The sequence below is a fragment of the Pituophis catenifer genome, unplaced genomic scaffold (assembly GCF_029215685.1).
Source record: "Pituophis catenifer annectens isolate HBS135680 unplaced genomic scaffold, rPitCat1.0.hap2 SCAF_1, whole genome shotgun sequence".
Lineage (NCBI taxonomy): Eukaryota > Metazoa > Chordata > Lepidosauria > Squamata > Colubridae > Pituophis > Pituophis catenifer.
In genome coordinates, this window is record NW_027256881.1 from 16,800,301 (window position 1) to 16,820,211 (window position 19,911).

The 19,911-nt window shown below is 39.4% G+C and overlaps 1 protein-coding gene across 1 annotated transcript; it reads right to left on the reverse strand.

Moving 5' to 3' along the window:
- Positions 1 to 535: 535 nt before the first annotated feature.
- Positions 536 to 19,772, reverse strand: MDH2 (malate dehydrogenase 2). The gene is made up of 9 exons (XM_070932101.1): positions 19,617 to 19,772; positions 16,112 to 16,280; positions 14,964 to 15,047; positions 10,213 to 10,322; positions 9,407 to 9,532; positions 6,897 to 6,974; positions 5,878 to 5,977; positions 2,189 to 2,340; positions 536 to 863 (listed from the first exon to the last, which is right to left on the reverse strand). The coding sequence occupies exons 1-9, from the start codon at positions 19,680 to 19,682 to the stop codon at positions 732 to 734; spliced, it is 1,017 nt and encodes a 338-aa protein (XP_070788202.1). The 5' UTR covers positions 19,683 to 19,772; the 3' UTR covers positions 536 to 731.
- Between the last annotated feature and the right edge of the window lie 139 nt (positions 19,773 to 19,911).

Here is a 19,911-nt window from a genome sequence, read left to right on the forward strand (position 1 = left end):
TTTCCTATAACCTGGAATTATAACTGCCTAGAAACAGCACTAGGTGCTGGAGAAAACTCCTGCGAGTCCCTTGGACTGCAAGGTGATCAAACCGGTCAGTCCTAGAGGATATCAACCCTGACTGCTCTTTAGAAGGCCAGATCCTGAAGATGAAACTGAAATACTTTGGCCACTTAATGAGAAGGAAGGACTCACTGGAGAAGAGCCCAATGCTGGGAACGATTGAGAGCAAAAGAAGAAGGGGACAACAGAGAACAAAGTGGCTGGATGGAGTCACTGAAACAGTTGGTGTGAGCTTAAATGGACTCCGGGGGATGGTAGAGGACAGGAAGGCCTGGAGGAACACTGTCCATGGGGTCGCGATGGGTCGGACATGACTTCGCGACTAGCAACAATAGAAACAGCATGACATGCGTTAGCTAATTTTATCTGAATGGTCATCCGTCTATGAATCCCTTCCCTCCAATCTCTGCCAGGCAGTTCAGGTTAACCATAATTCAGAGACGTACACACAAATTATGACCAAAACACAAAATACTCAGGGAATACCCTGGAAAAAAATAAGTTTTTTTTTTAATTGAAGAACAGAATTCCAATTGATAGATTAGAGGGCAAGTCAATATCGGGCCTTTGGGCAAAAATTATTACTTTTGTCTCCAGAAGCCTTTAAAGTGACATGATGCACCTTAAATAAATTAAGGGGACAGCAGTTCTCTTTCGTCATTGAAGCTTCACTTCATGCTCTTGGCAAAATCTTCACCTTTCTTGATGGAAGCTTTCAGCTCTGCAATGGCCCCAGCCACCATCTTCTCTTCAAAAGGAGTGATCTTGCCAATACCCAAGTTTTTCTCAATACCGTTTTTCTGAGAGCAGGGACAGGAAGATTGAAAGTTAGCACACAGTAGTAAGACATTAACAGCAAGCACAACTTTTCACTGGAAAATAATTAACTCCTGGGAGCCAGAAAACATATAGACTATTCCCAAGTTTCAAAATAGGTCGAATTAGCTGAGCCATATTTAAAAGAAGGCTCTTGATAAAAACTTGTGTCAATGATGTATGCTAATAGCCTACAAATGAACTGCTGTTAACTAATACTCTGGCCTGACTTGTCCCACTATTACTATTATTTGACTAGATTCTTACACTATCAAGGGCTAATTGTCCACTGTGTACATTTGTCCACTGGATAACTGCCTCGGAGCTATTAGAGCTCCAGCTCATCATGTATTTACCCTACATAGGCTACCGATTAGAGGGCTGGTTTCAATTTAATAAGTACTAACTAACATGGACTTTGGAAGCTTGATTAGCCAAGGGCCTGATTGACAGAAAACTGCCTCTGCAAATCAAGGGACCTACTTTTAAAGGTCAGCACCTCAAACATTATCAAGATCATTTGTTACTGGCCATTGTTACAGGACCTTAGTCTTAGGGCTTGATATCTTAACTCCCGTCAATCACAGTCAAAGAACCGGAGTCTACTCCAGCAGAAACAAAAAGTCCACTTTTTTTCAAGAATATTACAGCCACCATTAGTATATGTAAGTTTACAGACTGGGGTTCTAATGGCTGTTTATCAATTAGACAACCCCTAGGTCCCACCAATAGTTTACATACTAGTTGAAACCCACTAGATCTAAGGGATCCCTCCCTCCAGGCTATCAAATTCATCATCTTGGAACTGTTGGAAGTCCAACTCTCTCTTTTTCTCTTTTTTGACAGGCTTTTAACAGTTCATTTGTTTTAGTATCAATTTTAATGTATTCTTGCTAAGTATCCCGAGTACTCTGCAGAGCAGAAAAGCAGGGCAGAAATAAAATAAACCCCTTTGGGTGCCTTTTAAAACAAGTGCAAATAATAAATATCAGGCAAGAGCAGCTCCACAGCAGCCAATACTGTGAAAATCTATTCCTGTAGAATAGAAACAGGCATGTTCCCCATGTTATTTAATGTTACCTATTAAAAAAGGTCTGGCATAGTCTATTTTTTGATTAATGTTAATATAGTTTGCCGTCTTGCTGCTCTGCTATTTATTTGAATGCTGATTTATAGATAAGATTGCTTTCATTAATTATGTACCACTGGGAGGTTTTTTTTCCTAAAAGGTAAAGTGGTTAACAATTACATCACTAGCAGACAATCATACATAAAGCAAATTAAATTAAGAGCTGCCCAGATTATGTACCCCAAGTAGCAGTGGTGTTGAAAAGTAAGGACATTCTGTTTCCTCTGATCGGACGAAGGCACATTCAATGACACCTTCTTTTCCATTCACAGCATCTAGGACTGAGAAGACAAACCGGGCGCCAGCATAGGCCATGGACAACGTAGCTGAACCTGTTGGAATAAAAGAGGAGGATTCCTTCTGTGGGGTTTCCCATAGGTTTTCCCAATATAAATCTAAATCACTGAAATACATTTAGGTATAATATATTAGGTATAATGCTCTCATTAGTTTGCCTAAGAATCAAAGCAGCCCATACAAGAGTAAATGATGACACCTATTAGCCTGTTCCACTAGTCTCAGTTGTCCATCTATATTATGGAAACAATAAAGTTGATCCATCCTAGAGAACTACGGTACTTGAGATTTCAACACCGTGAACTGTTTTCTGCTTCCTTATTTGTTGTTGAGGGGTTTTTTGGTAGAGGAGGATTGGCTAGCAAGATTGCGTCTGTCATCTTGGCTGAGAGATAACTTTTTGGCTCCATCCTTTTCTAAACAGTTTCAAATAAAGACTGAGTAATAAGGTCTCATACATTGAGAACAATTAATCAGTGGAGCAGCATGCTTCCAAAGGTTGTGGGTACTCCATCACTAGAGGTTTTTAAGAAAAGATTGGACAGCCATTTGTCCAGAATGGTATAGGGTCTCCTCCTTGAGCAAGGGTTTGGACTAGATGATCTCCAAGCTCCCCTCCAACTTTGTTATTCTGTATTCTCCTTTCCCGTTTCTTTTCTATTATGTTTAGTTTATAAACCTAAAGGCAGAGACTGACTTGTTCTTAATCTCTGTAGCATGGTACACATTAGACCAGGAGTGTCAAACTCAAGGCCCGGGGGTCGGATCCGGCCCGCGGGGTGCTTAGATCTGGCCCGCGGAACTGCCCTGGAAAGAACGAAGGACTGGCCCTCAGTGCCTCTGCCAGTGAAAACGGAGCTCTGGTGGGCCCCCACTGAGCTCCATTTTCGCTGGCAGAGGGTTGCAGGAAGCCATCGCAGCCAAAAACAGAGCTTGGGAGCCCATTTTCGCTGGCACAGTGCTCAAGCCGCCACAGGCACTCCCCACACCCACCCTGGCCACACTCACCCTGGCCCACGAGGTCAAACACAACCCTGATGCGGCCCTTAATGAAATCGAGTTTGACACCCTTGCATTAGACACTTCACAAAAGCGAACAAAAGCTAGTCAGACACCACTTTCCAAAGACAGCATATTATCCTGAAAAATAGCAGCAGGGAACCTGTTTCTTTACTATCCCTCAAGACTAGTACTTGGGTCTAATTGTCAGCTGCCCTGAAATTTGAAAAAATAAAGAGAAGTACGCCTTTGCCCACATTATAAGCAGAGAGCTTTTGTCAGCCTCCCCAAGAGTTGTGACAGGACAGGAAAAATCTAATTAGCAAGCCCTAAGAAATCAAGGACATGAAAGCTTAATTCAACTGAAGCAGCACAGTTAAAAACAGCATTGGCTTTTATACTGAAATGATCAACTGCTAATGACTGGCATTGTGCATGCCTGGGTGGGTGGGCAATGGAAATTCAAGGCAGGGATCCATTTGCAGCAAGAAATAAGCCTCACTTAGGGATGCAGGTTGCCCTTGTGTTCCATAGTTTCAACTGTTAAGCAGGGATCTTGGTATGTATGTACATATGATTTGGTGTATATATGTGTAGGTAGTCCTTGATTTACAACTGTAATTGAGTCTGGTCATTACAGTTGTAAGATGTGCCAGTCATAAAGCGGGTCATTACATGACCAATCAAATTTTACTTTTTTTTTTTTTTTTTTTGCAACATTCATTAAGCAAACCCATATTTTACTATGGGCCAGTTTTTGCTAGAAACTAGAAATAATTGCTGGTTTTCCCCAAAAATGTCATAAATCATGATCGTGTGGGATACTGCAAAGAGTATAAATGCAGGCCACTTGCCAAGCACCCCAAATGCAATCATGTTTCATGAGTGTGGGCAACCATCAGAACTTTTTTTTTTTTAATTTGATTTATATGCCGCCCTTCTCCAGAGACTCAGGGCGGCTTACAATGTGCTCAGCAATAGCCTTCATCCTTTTGTATATTTATACAAGGTCAGCTTATTGCCCTCACAACTGGGTCCTCAATTTACCTACCTTAGAAAGGATGGAAGGCTGAGTCAACCTTGAGCCTGGCGAGATTCGAACCTGCAGTAATTGCAGGCAGCTGGTCTTAATAACCAGCTTAATAACAGGGTGCCTTAGACCACTGTACTACCAAGGCTCTTCAAAACCAGGTCATAAGTAGTTGGGGGGGAGGGGTTCGTGCAGCCTGAACACCCAGCAGCAAAATCAAGATTATAAAAGGGCTTGGGAAATACAGAAACCATTTCATCTGATTTACTTATTCGTTCATTATGCCTATTAATATGGCAGTCTACTTCAAATTCATGGCACTGGACAATTGGTAATAATTAAAAATAACATCAAAATATAAAACACTAAAACATACACATGGAAAAAATGCAGCCAAGGTAAAAATAACAATACTGTGGTACAACCATTGCCGGGGCTTACAAACACACTCAAATCCCCAGGCCCGGCAATAGGAGCTATTCGATAAACTCCTTCCATTACCAGCCAAACAAATTACTCTGAAAAAGGTGGTCACAAGAAAGCCATGGAGAGCCTTGAGATGAGGCTGACCCAGGAGATCACAAATGAGGAATCAATCCATTGTGCGGACAACCCTTATGAGAGGAAGATGGGGAAAGTGCTGATACAAGCAAGAAGATGACTGTAGCTATGGAATCTAACCCAGTGGTGAAATGTAAAATTTGTTACTACCGGTTCTGTGGGCGTGGCTTGGTGGGGGGGGTTGTAATGTGACTGGGTGGGCGTGGCCAACTTTTTTTTTTTTTTTTTTAACTTTTAAAAGCATTTTTTCTCTTCAGCCGAAGAGGTTGTAAAAAAAATGCTTTTAAAGCCTCTGACGATCCCAGCTGAGTTGCCTAATCGGCAGAGGCTTTTTCTTCTTTTACAAATTTTTTTTTCTACAACCTCTTTGGCAAAAGAGATTGTAAAAAAAAAATGCTTTTAAAAGCCTCTGACAATTCCAGCTGAGCCGCGCAATCATCAGAGGTTTTTTTTCTTTTAAAAGCATTTTTTCGGCCAAAGAGGTTGTAAAAAAAATGCTTTTAAAGCCTCTGACGATCCCAGCTGAGTTGCCTAATCGGCAGAGGCTTTTTCTTCTTTTACAAATTTTTTTTTTCTACAACCTCTTTGGCAAAAGAGATTGTAAAAAAAATGCTTTTAAAAGCCTCTGACAATTCCAGCTGAGCCGCACAATCATCAGAGGTTTTTTTTCTTTTAAAAGCATTTTTTCGGCCAAAGAGGTTGTAGAAAAATGCTTTTAAAAATTAAAAAAAAAGCCTCTGATGATTGCGCGGCTCAGCTGGGCATGGGGGGGGGGGGGTGCTGCAGGAATTTTTGCTACAGGTTCTCCGAACCATCCGCCTCCATCACTACTGGATCAAGCGATCCGGTCCGAACTGGGAGCATTTCACCCCTGATCTAACCCCCCAATTTCTCATTATTAAGGTCTCGTGGTTTCTTGCAATTACATACCAGAAAAGCTCACCTGTACTCCAGGTAGAGGGGAAATATTCCACAAACTAACCTGCGCCTGCTTTTGCTTTGACAACTTCAGTTCCAGCTTCCTGAATCCTTTCAATGAGGGTCACCAGCTGAGCTTCAGGAAAATCCACCTTTGGTGTGCACTGCAATAGGAAAAAAACACAGGATTTATCTTATTCTCTATCATACACTTATATTATTGGGTTTTGAACAGGAACTTTCAACAGCAGAACTGAAGCTTCTTTCTCCATCCCTTAGTGATACACCAATCAAGAATCAGATCTGTATTAGCTTATATTGCAGACCCAGCCTTCAAGTCAACAGTCATATATTTGTGTTCCAAGAGCAGTGGATTCTGTCAGGAAAAGGATTGTGGAACCCAAATCTTCTACTCCACCATTTCTCAATTATCCTCCTCCAACTTTCCAGAATAAAGCAGCTGACAGATTCCTTCTAAAAGAAAACAACCTGGGGGCTGATCAATGGTGCAAAGACCTGAGGAAGGGGTTCAGCAGTTAGTTTTCCAAAAGAGAGTAGTAGTCCTTTAAAATAAGAAGGTATACTCATGACTGCCTGTACTGTTAACATTCTGGACCAGTTGAAGCTTCCAATGGTTCTTCAAGAGCAACCCCATGTAGGGTACAAAGGAGTAGTTCAGCCATGAGGCGATCAGGGTAAATGACTGAAGGCGCCTCTGATCTAGGAAAGGTTGCAACTGGCACATCATCTGAGCCTTCATAGCCACAGATGCCATCTGCTCATTCAGCAGGTGCTATGACTCCAAAAGGACCGCCAAATTGTGCATCTTCCTGGAATGGCAAAGTGCAAATCCACTCAAGCTCAAAGCTGCAATAGCCCAGACTTGGGCGGTCCAAACAATCACAGCCACTCAATGTTGGTAAGATTGAGATGGTTCCTCCTGTCCAAACCCACACAGCTTCCAGGCACTGGGAAAGAACCTTGCCAGCTTCAGTTGAAAGATATAATTATATTTCAAACCTCAAAATTAGGCTATTTTCATTTTTGAACACAGAGCTACTGAAATGTAATTGTAACACACACCTGTGAAATTAGGGGGATGATGGTCTTCCCTGCATGGCCACCGATCACAGGAACATTGACACGAGCTGGATCCAAGCCCTGTGGAAATGGCAATTTTCAAGATATATTTGGAACTCAGCTCTGCCCCAAGCTGGATGGATCACAGGTAAGCACAATGTGCATAATTCAACAGTAAAACCTCCCACTCCTCACAAAACAGAAAAATATTGGAAAATGAAAAATGTAAGAAGAGGATATATAGTTTATAAATCTTCCTTTTGCTTTTTTTGTCAGAGAAATTGGAATTCAAACTTACACTATTTAGGTTCTCAGTTCCAACTGTGTTCTGATCTGGATTTTTCCCCAATTTAAAAACATACAGCTTGTTATCTCGAGGGCCATACCAGGGTTTTGTATGTCATGCTGAGAGATGCACTTCACTTAAGCCAGGAGGCTTAATGGTAAAATGGAAACGTTAAGCCTTTTTTTCATTGTACACTTCAATATTCCCAAATTAAACAAAAATAGCTAACATTTTTAGTCCCGTTGACTTTGACTCTGGGGAGGTTTAGGAACACAAATGGTGTTTGTGCCCACAAATGGTGGGCCTCCAGGTGCTGCTTCTTGCAACTCAACTCTGAGTTACTGAAAAATCCGGACAGGCTGCAATCAGCCAGGCTGTTTCTATGATTTGCAAAAGGAAGAAGTACACATTTGCAAACTTCTTAGGATATTTTAGAGGTATTCTAGCCATGTAATACTAAGAGAGATGAACTACTGTTTTGTAGCTGGGCATCTCTGCAACAATTTACCAATGTGGTTGATCCAAATGTGGTCAGAAAACAGATTATTTGGCTGTTTCTTCTTTACGTCCTGACAGTAGGCTAATAATGCAGACTAATTCTGGAAATGATTGTCATGCAGCCAAACCAAAAGGAGTAAACCAGAACCATGTCATGGGAAGTCTATTTATGATCCTAACAAGCCTAATGCCAAGGTGACAAGAGGACATACTGTCCTGCACAAACAGACAGATGTGGTTTGCAGTTGCCCAGGAACCAGTTTTTCACAGCTTGGCTTTTGAGAGGACAAGTTTTCTACTGCTCACTAAACCTTTTTAGCTAGCAAGATCCCAGAGATTCCAGAGGAACAACTATTAGCCTCAATGTCTATGGAGATTCTCAGTCATCCAGGTCATGGTTGTCCCAAAGGTGCTTTTTCAAGAGGCAACTGGACTTCTTCAGCTCTTGGATGAGAAGCGAAACATCTTCAAAGAAAAACCAGAAAGTTCAGTTGCCTCTTGAAAAAGCACCTTTGGGACAACTCTTAGCCTCCTTCACAGTTTGTTAGTCAGGAATAGCATCAATGCTGTTGAAACTGAAAGATTAAGCATGTATTAGAGATCAGCAATAATTTTAGATAGCATCCACTATTATATTCCTGACTTATATAATTTCATTATGGGGTAGGGTGTTGAAAGCTGGAAAATCCCACCAAACCACACATACTGGTAAGGTATTACCACCCATTCACAGCGTGGAACACTAAGGCATAAACAAGCAGTGTCCTTGACTTGCTGAGATTGCTAGCATTTATTTTTTACTAGCATGTAAAATTTAGTCCCTTATTGAACCTACAGGGACAAACTTCTGAGCATAAGCAATCAAAGAATGAAGTTTATTCTTTGCCTTAGCTCATATGAAAATTGGTCTAATGGTTAAGGCACTAGGCTAGAAACCAGGTGATCGTAGTTCTAGTCCCTCTTTAGTCATGGAAGACAGCTGGGTGATTTTGGGCCAGTCACTCTCTCTCAGCCACAAACACGTCACAAGGTTGTTGTTGTAGGGAAAATAGGAGGAGGAAGGAGCTTTAGAAGTGTTCTCAACCTGTTATTTATAACAATAATAAAGGTAGGATTAAAAAATATCTTTTAGAAATATGCCAAAATGGTAATGAATTCTGATTCATAATCACATTCCTTGACCATGCCTGTTTGGTCAACCAATCAATGGGAGAAACTAAAATATATAAAAAAAAAAAAAACCACTTAGTAATGAGAGAAAATTTATTATGGTCCCACAACTGATATACTCCTAATCGGCTCTGGATAATTCCCGATTCCCCCAGAGCAGATCCGGGAAATCACATAGAAATGTACTAATTGGTTTCCAGACTGATAAAAGTCTCCTGAATCTTTATGTAAACAGCCAGCTGCAAGCTTTTTCATTATAGTAGCAGTGCAGACCCACCTCCTTACCATATTATAGGAAATCTATTAATCAGGAAATCGGTGCCCTAAAATACACAGGGATAAATTAGCTCTAAAGGAGAAAAAATGTAGTTGCTGGAATTTTTCTATGTCTATGCCTCTTCTCAATTTTATTTTAGCAAGAGAATACTGTAACAGTCATGCTTGGAAAAATAAATTTTGTTGTAGCTGACAGGAGGATAGAAAGAAGAATCCATTTCAATGGAAAATGCTTTGCTGTGAAAATGACACCATTTATTGCAACCTGACTCTACCAACATACCTTCAATTCAGCTACAAATGTATTTGCTCTCACAATGTCCAAAGTTGTGACACCAAAAATTGTGTTAGGATTATATACACCACGTTTCTTAAAAATCTCGGAAGTAATTGGGATGGTGGAATTGACCTGAAAAATGAAAATAGTTTATTGCCTCAATTTTAAATATACTACATTCTTTTTGGGGTCTTTTATCTTAATTTTCTAATATTTTAAACTTCCCTTGAAGCAGCTCTCACCCAAAATGTTTTAAAACAGAATTTCAAGTTTATATATTTAATATTATTTTGAATGTAAGATGATAAAACTATCATAAAACAATATGTAAAATCAGATCCATCTTTATTCAATTCCAGCACCTTTTCCTTTACAGTAGAAACCACAAGAAAAATATAAAGGAATAGATCCCCACCAATTGTTTTAGTAGCACAGCACATGCATATGGAATTCCTACGTAACAGTTCTACATAAACAGTTCTACCATTAGTATCCGTTACCTCTCAATGACCACTTCAGTAATTGGCTGTTCTCTGTTCTGTGGCAGGGAATGTGGTAGTCTGTGATTCTAATCTGAATTAACATGGAGGTGATGGAAATCTATGTATATGGCTCTCTTGGAAACATGGGGAGTCTGTGGTTAATGCTCAGTAGGCCGTTTGGTTTCCACCAGTTATAGTAAAAACAGAGATGTGCTTAAAACGGTAGCAATGTGTCTACATTTTCCTTATGTGGCTTATATGAAGCCATTGCAGCCAACCATAACATATTTGCATGATATTTCTCAAAGAACATAGCTGGAATGTACTTACCGGATTTGCAATAATACAGATAAGAGCTTTAGGGCAATGCTGGGCACAAGCAGCTGCCAAGTTAGCAACGATGGTAGCATTTGTATTGAACAGGTCATCACGAGTCATCCCTGTATATTAGCATAAAGAATCTGTTAACAGTGTTCTGCGCTCCATCCAGATCATACTTGACAGATATGTCAACATAATTTACTATCAATGCCCCCACTCCCTATATACTGCAGCGTACAGCTAAAATTGCTCCCCCCACTCAAAAGGCCTGGTGGCTCAGCAGACTAAAAAGCATTGTGATTAACACCAGCTGTCTGCAATTACTGTAAGATCGAATCTCGCCAGGCTCAAGGTTGACTCAGCCTTCCATCCTTTCTAAGGTAGGTAAAATGAGGACCCAGATTGTGGGGGCAATAAACTGACTTTGTATAAATATACAAAAGTATGAAGGCTATTGCTTAACACATTGTAAGCAGCCCTGAGTCTCCGGAGAAGGGCGGTATATAAATCAAATAAAAAAAAAAAAAAGCTGTTACTTCTATGTCAAGAATATCCTTCAAGATATTCTGGTCTCGGGCTTCTGGTTTGGTTTCCGCCGCCGCAAGACGGTCTTTCGGGACCGCCAGCCCCACCGCCCGTAAAGAGCCGTCTCTACAGCCGAGAGACGGCTCGAAAAACTCCGTCTCCTTGAGGAGACGTGAGATAGAGCCGGCGAGGACAGGTAGAGCCCTCTGCGAATTCCCCAGAGGTTTTTTTACTCTTGGGGAGGAAGCAGAATGTGGCTCCCTATTCAGCTCGCCGCTGCTCCGGGCGTCGGGGGAACTCTGCTTCTTGCAGAGCCAGGTGATGGGACCAATCCAATTAACGAAATTTAATAGACTGTCTGAACAAACAGGATGAAATCCGGATTTGGGACCCTAAATTGCAAGTATTTCTAACAATCCTATGAGTGATTTTAAAAGCGAAGAAAGAAAGTTTTTAAAATGGCGACGAGCTGAGGCTTGAGAAGAAGAAAGCTGAAAGCGAAAGTCCTTCCGTTTGAATAGCCTAATATGTTACAAAGTATCTGAAACAATAGCGCTGGCTAGAATTGAAGAGAAAAATTGCTATTTTATGTTTCTTCCTTCTTAAGAGACTTGATATTGATATTGTTTGGAGAAAAGTCCTTTTTTAAAAAAAAAAGAGTTTCTTTGTGTGGCAGGATGGCGTTAAAACTGACAAAGCCAGACAACCAAGCTGGGGGGGAGGGGTTCCCCCATTTACAAATCATATGAGCAAGCTTTGAGCTTGCAGATTCAGAAGAATGGCTCTAAAGACCTAAAGGAATTTGTTTTGGAGGAGATGGCAAGACATGATGAGATTGTGAACCAGAATCTTGAAAAATTCAGGCAGGAAATTAAAGAGTTGGTACAACGAAAGTATGATAATCTGAAACAACAGTTTGTAACAGCTTTGAAAACTTTTTCAGAAATAGTTATAAAGATGGATAAAGATACCAACTTAGAATTAGAGTCTAAAATGAAGGAAGCTGATTATAAGATTTATAATTTGGACAATAAAATACAAAAAATTGAAAATGATTTAATAAATATTCAAGACAATAGCTCAGAAGTAAAGCCTAAAATAAAGGAAGCTGACCACAAGACTTACAATGCAGATAATATAAAACAAAGGATTGAAAGAGAAGTCACAATGATGCAATATAGGTCCATGGAATTTGCGGTCAGAATGAGGGGAATACAGGAAAATAACAGAGAGGACTTGAGAAAGATGTCTGCTGAAGTTCTGGCTGTGATTTTAAAGGTTAGTCCTGAAGAGGTATCCTGTAAGATTGATAAGGCCTACAGAGTAAATTCTTGGGTTGCAAAGCAAAGGCAGTTGCCTAGAGATGTGGTGATTTACTTTACTGATAAAGGAATAAGAAATGATATTGTGCAAAAGTCTTTTAACTCCACTCTAGAAATGAATGGAAGGAAGATTTGGATATATAAAGAGCTGCTGTCCAAGATGTTAAAAGATAGAAAGGAATTTGGATTTTTGGTGACTGAGCTAAAGAAACAAAACATCCCATTTAGGTGGGATGCTCCAGTTGGTATAATATTGAGATACCAAGGAGAAAGATATCAACTAAATACTGTTGAAAAAGCGGAAGAATTTTACTACAAGGTTTTTAAAATGGATCCAACATCTCCACGTATGCCATCAGTGTCAGAAACACAGGAGGGGAATAAAGAAAAGCAAAATGAACAAGAGATTGAAACTCAGGCTAAGCAGATGGAGATGGAGGTAATGGAAAAACAACAAGTTACAGAGGCCCTTTTGGATGAGCCGCTTTTGGATTCTCCTTTAGAGGTTATAGCTGGATTACCTATAAATATAAGAGAGGCGGCTTTGGATTTTAATGAGATGTCTTATCAAGTTACAGACCAGCATGGAATTCAATCAGCTGATACACAAGTCCTAGAAAGGCAACTAGGATGGAGATCTAAACCACAAAAAGTTAAGAAAAGAAGAAGCAGGTTCTACAAAACTAAAAAATTTTAAACTAAACAACAGTCTAATGCCAGTTACTGAAGAGACGATTAAATATAATAAGCGGGATTTATAGATGGCTGATACATGAAAATATAATTGAGGCAAATTATTGACTTATACTATTTTGAGAAGAATAACAGATCTCTGCAGTGCTGGTGTTTTTGGGATGTGGAAGATGGCCTCTGATTGAGTGGATTGGAACTTTCTATTTTGGACACTTTGAAAAATGGATTACGTATATGCTGAATTATAAGGCAAGAGAACTATGGGATTGGGGCATGCAGAAGATCTGGTTGTTACCCCAATGTGGTGGTTGGAATTAATAATCTAGATAAAAGACACTACAGAAGATACTATATGGAATATAAATATAAAGTCACTCGGGTGGTTTTTTATATATGAAAATACTTACTATTGATGGGGGCAGATGGTAATGGAAAATACTGAATATACTGTTGGAAGCTGAACCTGATGTTACCCTAACATGGGCGGTAGAATTAATAATCTAGTTGAAAGACATTACAGAAGATACTATATGGATTATAAATTTAAAGTCATTTGAGGATTATATTTATATATGGAAATATTTTTTAGTTGTGTGGTGTGGGCAGAAGAACAAAGATATTAAAAATATTATGTATGGTAGACCTGTAGGAAAATGGGTGGAGATGGGTTAGGTTACTGATTGTTTAGTTTAGGAAAAGGGATGTTATGTTTAGATATAAATATACGTAAAAGATTTGAATTAGGAGATATATGTATGGGGGTGGAGGAAATGGGTAGATTATGAGTTGAATAAATGTTAAATTAGGATTTATTATATAGTTTTATAGCGGAAGGTTGCTTTGAAATGTATAATATAGGAGGGATATAATAACAATGTTAGAAAGAAATGGTTAGCATGTGAGGGGTGATGTAAAAGGATGGTAAAGTATTATATAATTTGATATCAATTTGGATTTTACTTTTGGAGAAGCCATGGGGGGTGGGAAGGGTGAGGGGGGGTTAGGAAGGAGGAGGGAAAAAAAGGGGGAAAAATCTGTATTTGAAAAACTTTTCCAATTAAAAAAAAAAGATATTCTGGTCTCTAGCAGCCATCTGAATCGCAGGGATAAGAAACATTTTACAGGACTGATAAAAGATTGCTAACAAATATCCCTTTGGAGGCAGCCAGAATTTATACTCTTATAACAGCAGAATAAACCATCATTCTTCCCATCTCCACACTCAGATGAGTGTCAGATCTAAGGTCAAGTGGAAGGTCAAAAATCTCCTTCATGACTAAAAAAGATGTCTCAGACTTTAGACTGACTTTTCCCCAGATTTTGAAGGACTGGTAATCTCATCAGAACTTTTTTTAGTATTTATCAATTTTGAAATTGCCCATCTCCCGCAGACAGGGATTTTGGGTGGTGTACAAATAAATAAATATTAAAACGTAAAACTAGCATATAAAATTTTAAAAGACAAGAATGATTAAAAAAATCAATATTAAAATTAATTAAAAGGCAGGCTGATGGCTTTTAGGGTGTTAACCAGCCCCACAGTTCCTTTGGGAGCCCCATTTGGCAGCAGCAAATTGTTAAATGTATTTTAGGAGACTTGAAGTTGATATCAAAAATTTCATGAAGGATCAACCTGTTCACATTGCAAACAATTAACCCCACATACAATGCTCTCAAGAGTCATATGGAGCCAGTAAGAAGCACAGCAACAGAGCTACAATCGCTACTGGACAAAAATTCCAAGGAAACTAAGGCTAAGGCCTCTTTAAATGACTCTAGCTGATTTATAATCCTTATAGAGCTGTTCTGTAGAGATGGGAAGCACTAAGAATTCACAGGAAATAATTTAGTGTCAGGAGTTGGACAAAGGAACAAAATAAGGAGAAATCTTCTACAAGATAGAAGAGGGGAAATCTTTCAAATGGGTTAAATAAAGTAGTGTTTTGAAGAATAAGGAAGGAATTGACAAAATACTGCAAGCTTTAATTTATAGGGCAGCACATATTAAGATTTACTCTAATTTCACCGAATACTTTTATAACAGATACATAACAGCCCAACAACAGCATACAAGGAACACTGCAGCATAAATAGATACAAGCTCTTTTTTCCCCAATTTGCAGAATATGGGCAAATCTTAACATCCATTATGGCTAGATGCTCTTTGCAATGACTCCATGTGACCTGGATCTCTTTACAATCTCTCAGACTACAACTTACCAGGCTTTCTAGGGACTCCAGCTGGGATTACTACAACTTCACTGCCCTTTAAGCAATCTGGCAACTGCTCCGGTCCTAGGAAACCTAAAGCAATGAAATGAGAAACCATATTTACAACCTTCTGTTGGCTGGGAATTCATTGAAAACATTAATATAGGGAATAATTGTTTTGTTTAGAAAGATTTGTACCTGGAATACAAAATTTTCTATCAATACCTAAGAAACTGGACAGTTTAAAACTGATTTCCCTAATCAGTTTCAATGGTATTACCAATAACCTATTGCTCACAGAACACAAATATAGACAGATTAGTATTTTTGTGGAACAGGAGATAAACCAGTAAAAGACATAAGGAGTATACATTTAAAGCAAGCATAAGCCTAAATTGATTCACATCCAAGAGATATAAATTTCCAAACTGGACATGACAGGCTCAGATTGCACCAATAAAACAGATTCTATGATAAATAGAAGTCATAGATAAAACAAAGTAAAAAGATTTCAATTTCTTAAGGTCATGGAAATGCCTCAAATGCATGAAGCATCTCATTCTTGTAATACAAACCATAAATTTAGCTTTAGAACAAAAAAAGGTCATTAACTATTTTATATAGCTTGGTCTTAGTTTTCACACAATTAAAGACAAAAAATTTTCCTGGTCTCCAACTGCTTTAGATTCTGATCAATTTGTGCTTGTTCAGAACTAAATTTAATAGGATTTAAGATCCAATAAAGATAATCCAAGCTGCAGTTTTCATGAAAGAGTAGATATCTTCCTATCCTGAATTGTAGGATACAGGGGAAGCTCATTTTAGATTAACAGATGAGGAACCTTTTTCCTGTCAGTGGTTGCATGCCAGGATCAATCTCTTTTCCTCGCTGCCCATGAGTGACCAAGGAGGATATATTGTTTTAAAAGCATATATGATCTGATTGCCTTTGGAAGCTTTTAAAATCAGGCAAACTGAAGAAACTAGTCAATCCATGATTGAGATTCTGACTACTGTCATCCATAACTAGTCGAAATCTATCAATAGTAGCTTTTACTATCGCAACAGTGCCCATTTAATAGGTTCACTGAATTAGTGGCACACAAGGAAATTATAAAAATAAAGCAAAATATCTGAAGTGAACAGATATCGCTTACCTTTCACTTCAGCTCTTGTTTCGATGTGGCTGAGGTCAGCTGCAACACCAGGCGTGTGTGCGATATCATAGAGATTGAGTTGCCTGACTAAGGGGCTGTTCTTCAACAAGAGGGAGAGAGGCTGGCCAATTCCACCAGAAGCACCAAGTACGGCCACTTTAGCATGATTCTGAATAGGGCAAAAAAAAAAAAAAAAAAAAAAAAAGTAAGAAACACAGAAATCCAAATGTGCATCCTAGAATTGTTTGTAAGAAGCTTCTCCATTTTTTTATATCATTATCCCTTATATGCTGAGCTTTGGAAGGATGGTAAAGTGTTTTAACATTTTAATTGATTAGATATCAAATCGCAGAAGACAATGTGAAATATGGCAATAGTAAAAATCTCTGGCTGCAGCTCTAGACACAGAATTGGTAACTCAAGCAGAGCAGCATATAGCAGAGTGGTATTCCACTGTGGTGGGTAGACATCTACCACGTGGGTCTACTCCATCTCCCCACTTTAACTAGCCTGAATTTACTCTCCAAAGTCCCATTCGTTTGCCCTCACCACAACCAACAAGGAGAGGCATGGTTGAGGCAAGCTGTGGCCAGCTGATTGTTGGAAAAAGCAGAGACAGGATAGAGCTGGCTCTAATCTGGCCAGATGATTAGCAGTGCTTGTATAGAAGCCTCTGAGAGTCTAGTCAAAATCTGCTCATAACCTTAATTCTGCCTTCCTGTATGCACTAAGAAGCAGCTGGCCTGACCAAAGCCAGCTTGTTGCCTCAGCTTCCACCTCAAGTATTGAAGAAGCAGTTATTTGGGGGATAAAATATAAAATATCTCAGAGTCTTCACCTTCAAAAAAAATATTTTATGTCCATATTCATCTTGTCTGTATTGAATTAGGAATGAACAATTAAATGCTTAACACTGTGTGCGATCTCCTAAATGTAGAAATACGGTAGATTGTTTTCTGAAGCAATATAATGTGGTAACATTAACTTATATAAATCCAAGCACAAACAAGAGAACATCAGCATTTTTAAGGAAAAGTCTAAATGCTTGTTGGAATTGAGCAATAAATTCTTATCTACATTTAAAATCAAGGAGAGAAGCAACCTAGAACTAAGGAGAAATTTCCTGACAGAACAATTAATCAGTGGAACAACTTGCCTCCAAAATGCTCCAACACTAGAAGTTTTTAAGAAGAGATTGGACAACCACTTATCTGAAATGGTGCAGTATAGCATTTCCTGCCAGAGCAGGGGGTTGGACTAGAAAACCTCCAAGGTCTTTTCTGACTCTATTATTCTGTTAAAATGGCTTACTCTAAGCTGTTCTAAGAATTTCCAAAAACCGTAACCTATAATGATACAATTCTGTATCAGGCTAGTAAAAAAGATTGGGTTGTCATCTGAACAATTGCAAGAATGTATCAGAAATCATGAGAAATATATTGAGACAGGAGATTTCCATACTGTGACCAAGGAAGAAAGTTCAGATATTGACATTTGAGTTTTTAATGGTACACTGCTGATAATGCATTTCTGTTACAATTGCAAATGTGAATGCAACCTTGTGTTGCAATTGGCTACTGGAATGAACTAAAGGTAGAGGGAAGTTTTTCAAGATAACTCTGTGTTCTTCTGCCTGCAGTGACGTCATATCTGGCTTTAAAGTTTCAGTACTTAAAATTTTATTCACCTCCCTATGAAAAGCTACTTCCAAATCCCTAAATAAGTAAATTAAATCTTACAAAGATTTTAAGATATGGGGAGTTCAGGAACATTAACCTAACCACACCAAGTGTTAGACTTAAACCAAATCAGCTTATTTGTGATCCTTTCTGGGCATCCTTTCCAACAATTGTGAAATAATAAAGTTAAATCTTTATTCAAATATTTTATCCAAGTTTCCTCACAGGCTTTATATTAATTCATAAAGTTACATCTGAAAATGAGGAAGAGAGGTTTAAAAATGGTCAGTTATCTATGTACCAGACATAGTATCTGTACAGTATATTCTTGCTTCCTTGTTCCTTATACAATATATCACATCTATTAAGCAAGCAGTAAGAAAATGCAAGGAATATATTCAACAATAACTGCATGCCAAAGGCGGGATGCATCACTCAGCTGGGAAACTGCAGAGCAAGTTAATTTCTTTAACTTCAGCATTAGGAGATATCAGGCAAGATAATCTTGATAAAAAAACAGGAAATGTACAGCCCTCTAGAAGTTATTCAGCTGTGATTTTAGCACTTACAGAAACTCAAATCAAGCAACACTAGAAAGAGCATTGATTTATGGAACAACGTCAGAGGAAAGATATATATTTCCAACATTTGCATAAACCAAATAAAATATTAAGCTATGAACTGAAATTCATCATGTCTAGTAACAGATATGAAAGTTCTTCTTGCCCTAAGACCTACACAAAGTAATACAGTCAAGTAAAAATCAACCAATCCTTCTAAAGTGAAATGAAACATTAAAAAGAAAAAAACCTGCATGTGTGAAAAGAATCAGGAAAAGATTTCTGATCTACAGTGTCACTGAATTATAGAGTTTCATTGAATTATTATACATTATTCGGCTTTGCTTGTTTACATTGTGACTTGGTCTATTGATGGATTTGCGGGATGCTAATGAAGCTCAATTTCACAAAATAATTATCTTATTTCCATTATTAAATATGAAGGCGCCTTTCACGTTTTCTGATCGGCTACTTACAGAGATCAACCACAAATTAAAATCCACATGAATGAACCATTGGCCAGAACTACCTTATCAAGACCTTAGCTCCAATTCCAGAAATCCTCTTTAGACTTAGGCAGGAACAACAAGACCTAAAATTTAATGAGGGATCTCTCCCACTCCAGGTAAACATCTCTCTTCTCCTCTGCAGCGCAGTTTCCACCTATTACTGACATTAAAATGCCTATCGTGACCAATTTTTCCCCTTATCCCACCTTTGATTCTTTCCCGTTGTCTCTGTATTGGTAGAGGTCACTTTAGACCAGTGTTTTTCAAACGAAGCAACTTTGAAGTGCGTGTCCCAAAGGTGCTTTTTTTTTCCCCAAGAGGCGACTGGACTTTCTAGTTTTTCTTTGAAGACGTTTCGCTTCTCCTCCAAGAAGCTTCTTCAGTTCTGGGACAATCATGACCTGGATGACCGAAAATCTCCACAGACTTTGAGGTGCATGGATTTCAATGCCCAGAATTCCCCAGCCAGCCTACAACTCCCTACATATAGTAGGCTGGCTGGGGAATTCTGGGAGCTGAAGTCCTTGCTGTAAAGACTCTTCTACATGGAAAAAGGTCCCAATCAATCAATCCGAAGGCCTCAATCGAGAACGCCAGCAAGGGAGTAGATTGCTGGGGCTGCCCTTGTGGGGCACGCCTAGCCCCGCGATCCCTTTAAACCAGGCCGGCCACAGGGCCGCCCTCCGGATCCATCGGAAAGAATGAGTCTAGCCCTCCGTCTGCTCCGCATTCCCCCCACCACCACGCTCCTGGCTACCTGCGAGGTGGTGCCGAATCCTCTACGAAGCCCAGCGCAGGCAGATCGTGTGAGACGGGAGAACATGGCGGGAGACGTCGGCAGAAAAGGAAGGAAGGACTCGGCGGGCTTTATACTCCTTATCCTCGACGACCTCCAGGCAGCGCGAGGGCACCGCGAGACTTCAAACACCCCCCCCCCCACCCTCCGAGCTCTCGCGACAATTTGGCGGCTCGCGCTCGACGGCCTTGTTTTTTAAAACTCTCACTCGATCTCGCGAGACCTGTCACGTCGCGAAATCCGTTGTCGACCCTTT

Coding starts and splice junctions, on each gene's coding strand:
- MDH2 (XM_070932101.1), bottom strand. CDS start 19,682: ATGTTCTCCCGTCTCACACGATCTGCCTGCGCTGGGCTTCGTAGAGGA. Junction 15,048..16,111: donor AACAAGAGCTGAAGTGAAAG/GTAAGCGATATC, acceptor TCATTGCTTTAG/GTTTCCTAGGACCGGAGCAG. Junction 10,323..14,963: donor TGGAGTCCCTAGAAAGCCTG/GTAAGTTGTAGT, acceptor GCTAATATACAG/GGATGACTCGTGATGACCTG.